At 43.8% G+C, this 11,861-nt stretch overlaps 1 protein-coding gene across 3 annotated transcripts in view; it reads left to right on the top strand.

Moving 5' to 3' along the window:
* Positions 1 to 11,861, top strand: part of atad5a (ATPase family AAA domain containing 5a) — a 65,549-nt gene that overhangs the window by 34,051 nt on the left and 19,637 nt on the right. For 2 of the 3 annotated variants that reach the window (XM_078225816.1, XM_078225817.1), the window contains exons 16-19: positions 522 to 698; positions 2,247 to 2,392; positions 6,243 to 6,336; positions 10,621 to 10,685. In XM_078225816.1, the coding sequence (XP_078081942.1) occupies positions 522 to 698; positions 2,247 to 2,392; positions 6,243 to 6,336; positions 10,621 to 10,685 (482 nt within the window). The remainder of the gene's footprint in view (positions 1 to 521; positions 699 to 2,246; positions 2,393 to 6,242; positions 6,337 to 10,620; positions 10,686 to 11,861) is intronic. The other variant, XM_078225818.1, reaches the window with a different exon arrangement.

Here is an 11,861-nt window from a genome sequence, read left to right as displayed (position 1 = left end):
GATCAACACTTCAAGGTGGAAAATATTACCGAGCTCTGGGAAAAGAGGAAGGGAGTGGGACTAATTAGGTAACTCTCTTAAAGAGCCTGCACAGGTATGATGGGCTGAATGGCCTCCTCTGCTGCATTATTTCTGTAGCTGTGCAACTAAATAACATCACTAGTGAACACTTTCCTCCGGTCGGTTTAATTGATCCATTGGCTAGCAAACAATTTTAAGGTTCTTTTACTTTGATGTAATCATTAAATTATTAAGCCTTCATGCATGTGCCATTGACTCCTCCCTAATAGATCTTGTATGGTTGCACTATCAAATAGGAAGCTAGCCAGGCCAAACTCAGTCAGGTGTACTGGAGTCCCAGAATCTCCTGACATCACAACGTGGTTGAAACGAGAAGCCGTTCTGTATGCGTGCAAATCGCCACTGGCCAACCTTGAGGTGGATTGCAGCTCCATGGGGCCCATTTATGGGAGCAAAGCGAATCGTTTCCTTTTAAAATTATTTGACCCATGTTTCCACAGGGAAAGCAAACTCTCCCAAAAAAGTGGTCTCATCACCCAGGAAGGCACCCCAGTCTCCAAAGGGAAGGCGTCCAAAGAAGAACCTGACACCTATGTCACTAACCAATTTCTTCAAAGGCCTGTCGAAACCTAACAAAAGTGAAGAAACAGAAAAACCTGAAGATAAGGAGATGAATGGTAAAAAAAAAATTTCCAGCCATGTGCCTTCTGGACACTGCCAGCACTCAACAATTGATGCAGTGTGATTCCGCGCAGCATAGCGTCAATTAGCATTTTGTTGTTTGAAAATTACGGGTGGTGTCACAGTGTGACGTGGGATTTTAGAGTCTCACCCTAGAAATATTTTCCAACTTCCTGTGGGGAAGTTTCCTGACCCCCTCTGGGCATGTGGGAGATTGTGTATTATAATCTCTTGGTACTTCAGTGATGCTATATAAATGAAAGCTGTTGCTTTTGTAAAACTGACAACTGTTTATAAAACTTGGAAAAACATTTTGCACATTGAGTGTTTGATTTGATTTATTATTGTCACGTGTATTGGGGTACAGAGAAAAGTATTGTTCCTTGTGCACTATAGAGACAAAGCATACCGTTTATAGAGAAGGAGAGCATGCAGAATATAGTCATAGCTAGGGTGTAGAGAAAGATCAACTTAGTGTGAGGTAAGTCCATTCAAAAGTCTGATGACAGCAGGGAAGAAGCTGTTTTTGAGTCGGTCGGTACATTGTCACAGACTTTTGTATCTTTTTCCTGACGGAAGAAGGTGGACGAGAGTATGTCCTGGGTGTGTGGGGTCCTTGATTATGCTGGCAGCTTTTCCGAGGCAGCGGGAACTGTAGACAATGTCAATAGATGGGAGGCTGATTTGAGTGATAGCTGGGCTTCGTTCACGACCTTTTGTAGATTCTTACAGTCTTGGGCAGAGGAGGAGCCATACCAAGCTATGATACAACCAGAAAGAATGCTTTCTCTGGTGCATCTGTAGAAATTGGTGATAGTTGTAGCTGACATGCCAAATTTCTTTAGCCTCCTGAGAAAATAGAGGTGGTTGTGGACTTTCTTAACTATAGTGTCGGCATGGAGGGACCAGCACAGGTTGTTGGTGATCTGGACACCTAAAAAGTGATGTTTAACCTACCAAAAGTCATAGAGGTTTATAGCATGGAAACAGGCCTTTCGGCCCAACTTATCCATGCCGCCCTATTTTTTTTAAACCCCTAAACTAATCCCAATTGCCCACATTTGGCCCATATCCCTCTATACCCATCTTACTCATGTAACTGTCTAAATGCTTTTTAAAAGACAAAATTGTACCCGCCTCTACTACTCCTCTGGCAGCTTGTTCCAGACACTCACCACCCTCTGTGGAAAAAATTGCCCCTCTGGACACTTTTGTATCTCTCCCCTCTCACATTAAACCTATGCCCTCTAGTTTTAGACTCCCCTATCTTTGAGAAAATATATTGACTATCTAGCTGATCTATGCCCCTCATTATTTTATACTCCTCTATAAGATCACCCCTCAGTCTTCTACACTCCAGAGAAAAAAGTCCCAGTCTATCCAGCCTCTCCTTATAACTCAAACCATCAAGTCCCGGTAGCAGTCTGGATTAGTTTTTGAGAATTGTGCATTAAAGAAATCTGGCTAAACGACAAACTATACTTGGTGATTAAACTGAGAATTAGAGGAAAGTTACTGGATTTTTTCCTGCTCTTTTTTTTTAGACAATCTACAAAAGAATTCTAAGGCCCAGAAGAGCAGCCCCCAAGTTACGGATGTAACCAAGGCCCCCTCTGTACCTGAGAGCAAAGACACAGGCTCTGAAGAATCCAGCAGAAAAAGTGCCACGTCACTCATCTTGTTTGAGGAGGTACGTTTGCAAACACTCGCTACAGTCTAGCCTACTTGAATAAGTAGCTGATGAAAGAACAAAAAGATAAAATCTTGATGCACAATATCTCCCTGTTAAATGAGTAAAACGTTTAAATAATTACAGAAGTTTGGAGCAATTGGTTTACATGCTTTGTTAAAACAGGCGTTGTCAATGTGTTCAGCTGTCTAGGCCCTAAGCTCTGGAATTCTCTCCCAAAGCCTCTTTGTCCCTTTACCTCACTTTCCTCCCTTAAGACACTCATTTAAAACCTACCTTTTTGACCAAACATTTAACTACATGTCTTATGTGGCTCGATGTCACATTGTGCTTGATAATGCGCTTCTATGAAGTGCCACGAGATATTTAACTATGTTGAACACACTTTTTTTATCAATGAAAGTTGTTAGCTTTACATATTTAGGTGTGATAATTCCCAGTAACTAATGTGGTGATGCTTCAGTGCCTTTCACCCCTTTGGGTGTAGGGGCTCAAGCATTTCTGGCAATCAGTGTGATGGGTTCTCTTCATTAGGTGTGGAGAACGCCTCTTCAGGCTTGAATGCTCGAGTTTTGTGATGAACATAGCTTATCCATGTTGTGGCGGTGCACAAGCTCATTGACTCTATGAATAATGGAATCATTAAAGAAGGTTCTTTTTCTCGCAAGTAATTGTGATGCGAAACAGCCCGTAGGTTTCCCAGAGTTCAGATCATTAAACTATCTGGTGTAACAGCCACTTTTTAATGAGTTGTTATGCTTCACTGTATTGTGTATATTGTAATGAAAAATACACTGTAGGTTTTTAATTCCAATCAAGTTTATGTTCCGTTGCTCGCTTTTACCCAACGTGAGGAAAATAAAGACATAAAATGACACAGATTAGACAAATGACAGTAATTAAATAAAATTGCGTGGCAAATTCATTACAGGTACGTGATCCAAAATCCAGCTGTCTGAAAACCAGAATTGTCCAAAACCTAGACCGTTTTGCAATAGAGAAGTTTATTGTTCAAGTCATTTGCACACCGTTTATTGTCTGCTTGAAAGGCTGGTAATTGACATGCTGTCATTAGTTACCTTGATATTATCTTCAACCATAACTGTCCACAAAGAAAACAATAAGTCAATTTGCCTAAAGCAGTTTGAGTTGCCGGACATTTTTGAAATTCTGGTCGGGCACTGTACAGTTTGAGCCCCTTTCTGGATTGGTTCTGTCTTGGAGCGTGAAGAGCTTATCATCATTTACACTCTATGTGATTCTGATTGGTAACCTGCTGTCAGAATGTAAAAAGCCAGCAATTATCAAACTGCTAACTGAAGATCGATATTGCGTGAGAACTGGATGTAAATCTGATATGGTGAACTCTGTCTGAATCTATTGCATAATGACAAAAGGTGCTTTCTTTGGGCATTCCAGGTTGGACGTCTAAAATCTGGCATGGTGTCATCCTGAAGATGCTGGATTTTGGGCATCATACCATATTACTTTGACAGTTTACCTTTTCACATGTAGGAAATGAAATTACACTCCATAAAACTGGACATGCTGAAGATCTGAGTGGAGATGAGCACACAGGTCTGCAAGTTTGGCAGTCCCAGGCTCCCGAGTCAAGACTATTAAGGGATGATCTGATTCTGGTGTTTAAAATAATTCAAAGATTTGATAGGATGAATAGAGAGAAACTATTTCCTCAGGTGTGAGAGTCCAGAACACGAGGGCATAATGTTAAAATAAGAGCAAACCCATTCAAGGATGATGTCAGAAACACTTCACACACAGGATAGTGCAAATCCTTTCTTTTTTCCCAAAAGAATTGTTGAGGTTGGAGGTGAGCTGAAAATTTCAAAACCAAGATTGATGGGCTTTTGTTGGGCAAAGGTATTAAGGATTAGAGAACCAAGGCAGGTTGATGGGGATATGGCCCGGCCATGATTTAATTGAGTGGGGCAGCACGATGGTTAGCACTGCTGCCTCACAGCGCCAGGGACCTGGCTTTGATTCCCGGCTTGGGTCACTGTCTGTGTGGAGTTTGCACGTTCTCCCCGTGTCTGCCTGGGTTTCCTCCGGGTTTCCCCCCACAGTTGAAAGATGTGCGGGTTAGGTGGATTGGCCATGCTAAATTGCCCCTTAGTGTCAGGGGGACTAGCTAGGGTAAATACATGGGGTTATGGGGATAGGGCCTGGGTGAGATTGTGGTCGGTGCAGACTCGATGGGCCGAATGGCCTCCTGCACTGTAGGATTCTATGAGTGGCAGAGCGGGCCTGAGTGGCTGAAGAGCCTCCTCCTGTTCCAGTGAAAGTTGTTCTCTCTACATGCTGATTTGTCCTAATTGAAAGGGCTGGTTTTGACACTGTTGTTACTGGAGTAGGTATAAATGGGTCTTTTTCAGGGTTGGCAAGATCTAAAGTGTGATGTGCCACAGGGATCAGTGCTGGGACCTCAACTGTTTACAATTTATATTAATGACTTGGATGTTTGGATCGTTGCTAAATTTGTTGCTGACACCAAAGTAGGTAAGAGAGTAAGCTGTGAAGAAGACATCAAGAGGCTACAAAACGATATAGATAGGGCAAAGATCTGGCAAATGGAGTATAATGTGGAAAAGTGTGAAAGTAGCATATTTTTAAAAATTGTGATAGATTACAGAGCGTTGAGGTGCAGAGAGATCTGCGTGTCCTCGTGCATGAATCACAAATGGTTAATATGCAGGTGCAGCAAGTAATTAGGAAACCTAACACTGTTTATTGTGAAGAGCATTGAATACAAAAGTAGCGACGTTATTCTGCTGTTATACAGAGCACTTGTGAGACTACATTTAGAGTGCTGTGTACACTGTCACCTTATTTAAGAAAAGATGTAAATGCGTTGGAAGCAGTTCAGAGAAGGTTTACCAGACTAATACTTGGGATGGGTGGGTTGTCTTATGAGGAAAGGCTGGACAGGCTAACCTTGTATCTGCTGGAGTTTAGAAGAGTAAGAGTTGACTTGATTGCAACATACAAGACCTTAAGGAACCTTGACATGGGTGTGGAAAGGATGTTTCCTCTTGTGGGAGAATCTAGAACTTAGGAGGTCACAGTTTAAAAATAAGGGATAGGTCATTTAAAATGGATTGAGGCAATTTTTTATCTGAGGGGTGTGAGTCTTTGCAACTCTCTTCCTGAAAGGGTTGTGGAAGCAGGGTGTTTGAATATTTTCTTGAGGCAGAGGTGGATAGATTCTTGGTAAGCAAGGGATGGATAGGTTATTGAGGAGGATGCAGATTTGAGATTGATATCAAATCAGCCACGATCTTATTAAATGACGGATCAGGCTCGAGGGGCTGAACTGCCTATTCCTGTTCCTTGTTCGTACATCCTAAATCAAAACACCATGGTCTGTTGATATCTGCTGCTTGAGATCCACGTAAGTTAATGAGGATGTAGATTTAGACCTTTTATTGTGGCCTTTGAGTTTACTTTCAATGCACCTAAATACAAAGAGGGAAAGCTTGCATAGTCTTGGTTTAAATGAAGCCAGGCACGAGGTGAATTGCTCATTTGAAGAACTAGTGCAGACAAGATGGGCCAAATGATCTCCTTATTCACTGTAATACTCTGAATTCTGTAATATTCACTGTAATATTGTGTATACACATGTCCTGGTAAATGTATATGTTTGTGTACATAAACATGCAATCTCCCTATCAATTTCAAATGACTGTAGAGTACAGGATCTCCCAATGAGCCTGTCATTTCTCAGGGTGCGAAGCTGCAATGTAATTTTTACCCACTTGCACGTTTCACCACACTCGACTGCTTGCTGCTTTTAGTGATGTTCATGTTGTTAACTCTCTTTTTCTCACAGGTAGATGTGATATTTGATGACGATGCTGGATTTCTAAATGCAATCAAGACCTTCATGGCAACCGCGAAGCGGCCTGTTATACTCACCACCACCGGTAAGTGGTGCATTTAGGGGAGGCGGTGACACAGTAGTGTTGTCACTGGACTCAATCCAGAGACCCAGGGTAATGCTCTGGGGACCCGGGTACGAAACCCACCATGGCAGATGATGGAATTTAAATTCAATAACTCTTAAGGGGAGTCTTGACAAATACATGAATAGGATGGGAATAGAGGGATATGGTCCCCGGAAGGGTAGGGGGCTTTAGTTCAGTCGAGCAGCATGGTCAGTGCAGGCTTGGAGGGCCGAAGGGCCTGTTCCTGTGCTGTAATTTTCTTTGTTCTTTGTTCTATCTGGAATTAACAGTCTAATGATTACCATTGTGGATTGTCGTTAAAAACCCATCAGGTTCACTAATGGCCTAGCAAGCCACTTAAGTTGTATCCAACCACTACAAAGAAAACAAAAGGGAATGAAACCAGATGAACCAGCCGGCATTGACCTTGGCACCAGAAACGACAACGTCAAACCAAGCCCTGTCGACTATGCAACGTCCTCCTTACTAACACCTAGGGGCTTGTGCCAAAATTGGGAGAGCTGTCTTACAGATTAGGCAAGCAACATAATCACACTCACAGAATCATATCTTACAGAGAATGTACCGGATATCACCGTTGCAGCAGAGGTGTGGCACAGTGGTATACAGTCGGGTGGGAGTTACCCTGGGAATCCTAAATATTGACTCTGGACCCTATAAAGTCTCATGGCACCAGGTCAAACATGCTGATTACCATGAACTGTCGTCCCTCAGCTGATGAATCGGTTCTCCTCCCTGTTGAACACCACTCGGAGGAAACACTGAGGGTGGCAAGGATGCAGAATGTACTCTGGGTGGAGGACTTCAATGCCCATCACCAAGATTGGCTTGGTAGTACCACCACAGACCGAGCTGGCCAGGCCCTAACGGAAATAGCTGCTAGATTAGGTTTGCAGCAGGTGGTGAGGGACCCAACAAGAGGGGGGAGAAACATACCTGACCTCATCCATACCAACCAACCTGCCGGAGGTGAATCTTTCCATGGCATCATTAGGTGTGACCACCGTACAGTGCTTGTGGAGACAAAGTCCTGTTTTCATATGAAGGACACCCTCCAGTATGTTGTATGGCAGTACCATCGTGCTAAATGGGATAGACTTTGAACAGAACTAACAACTCAAGATGGCATCCGTGAGATGCTTTGGGCCATTAGCAGCAGCACAATTGTACTCGATCACAACTTCATGGCCCAGCATATCCCCCATTTTGCCATTACCTCCAAACCAGAGGATCAACCCTGGTTCAATGAAGAGTGCAGGAGGGCAAACTAAGATGTTCCACTGCAGCTACAATACTGCCATCTACCTGACAATGTGGAAAACTGCCCAGGTATGCCCTGTACCCAAGAAACAGGACAAATCCAACCTGGCTAATTACTGCCCCATCAGTCTACTCTTGATCTTTGGTAAAGTGATGGAAGGGGTCATCAACAGTGCTATCAGGCAGAATTTACCCAGCAATAGCCTGCTCACAGATGCTCAGTCTGGATTCCGGTAGAGCCACTCAGTTCCTGATCTCATTACAGCTTTGGTTCAAACATGGACAAAAAAGTTGAACTGGTGGAGTGAGAGTGAATGTCCTTGACTAAAGGCAGCATTTGACCAATTATGGCATCAAGGAGCCCTCGCAGAACGAGTCAATGGGAATCAGGGAAAACCCTCTGCTGATTGGAGTCATGCCTGACACAAAGGAAGATGATTGTGGTGGTTGGAGGTTAATCATCTCAGCTCCAGAACATCACCGCAGGAGTCCCTCAGGGTAGTGGCTTCAGCCCAACCTTCTTTAGCTGCTTCATCAATGACCTTCCTTCCATCATAATGTCAGAAGTGGGGATGTGACAGTAGAATGTTCAGTGCCATTCTCAACTCAGATACTAAAGGAGTTCATGTCCAAATGCAGCAAGACCTGGACAATATTCATGATGTGGAGATGCCGGCGTTGGACTGGGGTAAGCACAGTAAGAAGTCTCACAACACCAGGTTAAAGTCCAACAGGTTTATTTGGTAGCACGAGCTTTCGGAGCGCTGCCCCTTCATCAGGTGAGACTACAAGAGCAGATCAAAGGCTCAGAATCTCTTCAAAGCCTGTTCACCATCTACAGAGCACAAGTCTTGAATGTAATGGAATACTTTGTACTTGCATGGATGAGTACAGTTTCAACTGTACTGAAGAAACTTGACAAAGTCCAGAACAAAGGCTACTTGATTGGTATCCCTTCCACAAACATTCAATCACTGCACCACCGACAAACAGTGGCAACTGTGTGTACCATCTACAAGATGCACCACAAGAATTCACCAAGCTGCCTTCTAAACCCATGACCACTATCATCTAGAAGAACAAGGTCCATGGGAACATCACCACCTGGAGCAAAAATAGAAAATGCTGGAAAATCTCAGCAGGTCTGACAGCACCTATGGGGAGAAAATAGAGCCAACGTTTCAAGTCTAGATGATCCATTGTCAGATGAAAGGTCATCCTGACTCAATATTGGCTCCATTCTCTCTTCTGCTGAGATTTTCCAGTATTTTCTTTTTTTGTTTCAGATTCCAGCATCCGCAGTATTTTGCTTTTATCACCACCTGGTGATTCCCCTCCAAGACACTCGCCATCCTGACTTGGAAATATATCGCCATTCTCACTGCATTGTGGATGCACCTACACCTCAGTGCTTCAAGAAGGCAGCATACTACCACCTTCTTAAGGCTATCCACAGATGGGCAATAAATGGGTGACACCCACATCCTGTAGATGAAAAATAAAATTGTTTTTAAAGCCTCAGTGAAACAGCTTCATTTCCTTGTGCTGGGTGATTAATAATCAGATAGCAATAGTAGGGTAATTTCCATGTCTTTCTGCCTGCAATGATAAGATGCTTCATATTCCTTCCAGCTCATCACACAGGTGCCAGTTACTAGCTTGTGGTTACTAAAAACCAATGGGTTATTTCTCAACATAAGGATCGCAGGTCTTTGAAATTTGAATCTCAGATAAGATCTGTGTAAATACCTTCGAATAAGTCAAAACGTTGAGACATATGGGATCCTTGACTTTATCAACTGAGGCACAGAGTATCAAAGTCAAGGAAGTTGATGCTTAACTTTTATAAATCGATTCCCGCCTTCAGTCACTGTCTGTGTAGAGTTTGCACATTCTCCCCGTGTCTGTGTGGGTTTCCTCCGGGTGCTCCGGATTCCTCCCACAGTTCAAAGATGTTCAGGTTAGATGGATTGGCCATGCTAAATTGCCCCTTAGTGTCAGGGTGACTAGTTAGGGTAAATGCATGGGGATAGGGCCTGGGTGGAATTGTGGTCGGCGCAGACTCGATGGGTCGAATGGTCCCCTTCTGCACTGTAAGATTCTATGATTGATTCTATGAAATCATTGATTAGGTGCCAACTAGAATTTTGAGGCCGATTCTGGACTCCACACAATAAAGGAATGTCAGTCTTGGAGAGGGTGTAAAAAATATTTACAAGCATAGCAATAGGAATGGGGGGGCTTTCCACCCTGTCAGAAGATTGGAGAAGCTGGGAAGGTTCTCACAGCAGAGAAGGTTTAGGGGAGATTTGATAGAGGTGTTCCAAATCATGAGGAGCTTCAGTGGAGCAGATGAGGACATGGATGTCAATCCCCAAGAGGGAGAACCTGAGGAAGGATGGGGAGGTGTATTGTTCCATCTTTTGGATGACATTTTAAATGGAGGTCCTGCCTCTGTATTTTGCTTTTATTATCCTGTCTCTGTTCAGGTGAATGTTAAAAACCCTGTATTACAAAGTGCTCAATGTGGGATTATGAGGCAAGAATAGAGAAAAGTGAAAGAGAAAAGTTAGTACTGAGGCAGGGTTAGTACTAATACTGAACCCTATTCAATGCAATGGTGAATGACCATAGTGAGAGAAACTCATCAAGCATCTAGTAATTTCTTCCTGATTTGCCCACTGGAGATGGGGAGTCTGGGTGAAAGCTTGTGGGCCTGTGCCGATGTTCTACCAAACTACAATCTAGCTATTGCCCTAAAATGGGTTGTTGTACTTTTTAAATGATATTTGATGTGTCTGCCAGCTGTGCCATGTGTACCTGGTCTGTCTCCTGTCATGTGCCACCTGTAGTCAGTCAGGAATATGGGGAAGCTCCATTGGTTGGTGCCTTGTTCTGACTGAGCACCTCTTTCTCTCGAAATATTGTACCTGTACTTTTTAAACGTGGTTATCAAGCCTTGGCCTTGTCATTGATCCCCAGATCCCAACTTCAGTTTAATGTTTGAGTGCTGCTTCGAAGAAATCTGCTTCAAAGTGCCATCCTCGGTAAGTTTACTCAGTTTCTTTTTTTGTTATAGTTTATAATGAAAGATCTTTAGTGAACTGATGAGATCTCAAGTGTTCTGGGGCCAATAAACCAATACAGAACAAAACAGATCATCAGGTCATTGGCTCCTTGCTGTAAATAGGACCTTCCTTTGCAGTTTGACTGCCATATTTCTATTACCCCAATAGCTACACTTCAAAAAGTAGTTCATTGGCTGGAAACTGTTTTGGTATTTCCTGAGATCACGAAAGGCACTAAGTAAATGTTCACGGCACAAAACCTGCAGGCATTGTGAACTGTGAGGGTGATCGGCACCTTAGAATAAGGGGACATTATTATTTATTTATTAGTCACAAGTAAGGCTTACATTAACATGAAGTTACTGTGAAGTACCCCTAGTCGCCACACTCCAGCGCCTGTTCGGGTCAATGCACCTAACCAGCATGTCTTTTAGAGTGTGGGCAGAAGCCGAAGCACCCGGAGGAAACCCACGTAAACATGGGGAGAACGTGCAGACTCCACACAGACAGTGACCCAAGCCAGGAATCGAACCCGGGCCCCTGACGTCACAGGTGGAGAAGGTGGTGAAGAAGGAATATGGCATGCTTGCCTTTATAGGACGGGGCATAGAGTATAAAAGTTGGGGTCTGATGTTGCAGATGTATAGAACATTGGTTCGGCCGCATCTGGAATACTGCGTCCAGTTCTGGTCGCCACACTACCAGAAGGACGTGGAGGCTTTGGAGAGAGTACAGAGGAGGTTTACCAGGATGTTACCTGGTATGGAGGGGCTTAGTTATGAGGAGAGATTGGGTAAACTGGGGTTGTTCTCCCTGGAAAGACGGAGGATGAGGGGAGAGTTAATAGAGGTGTATAAAATTATGAAAGGCATAGATAGGGTGAACGGTGGGAAGCTTTTCCCCAGGTCGGTGGTGACGTTCACGAGGGGTCATAGGTTCAAGGTGAAGGGGGGGAGGTTTAACACAGATATCAGACGGACATATTTTACACAGAGGGTGGTGGGGGCCTGGAATGCGCTGCCAGGCAAGGTGGTGGAGGCGGACACACTGGGAACGTTTAAGACTTATCTAGACAGCCATATGAACGGAGTGGGAATGGAGGGATACAAAAGAATGGTCTAGTTTGGACCAGGGAGTGGCGCGGGCTTGGAGGGC

This window comes from Mustelus asterias, chromosome 12 (assembly GCF_964213995.1).
Source record: "Mustelus asterias chromosome 12, sMusAst1.hap1.1, whole genome shotgun sequence".
Lineage (NCBI taxonomy): Eukaryota > Metazoa > Chordata > Chondrichthyes > Carcharhiniformes > Triakidae > Mustelus > Mustelus asterias.
This window is presented reverse-complemented; position numbering and strand designations above follow the sequence as displayed.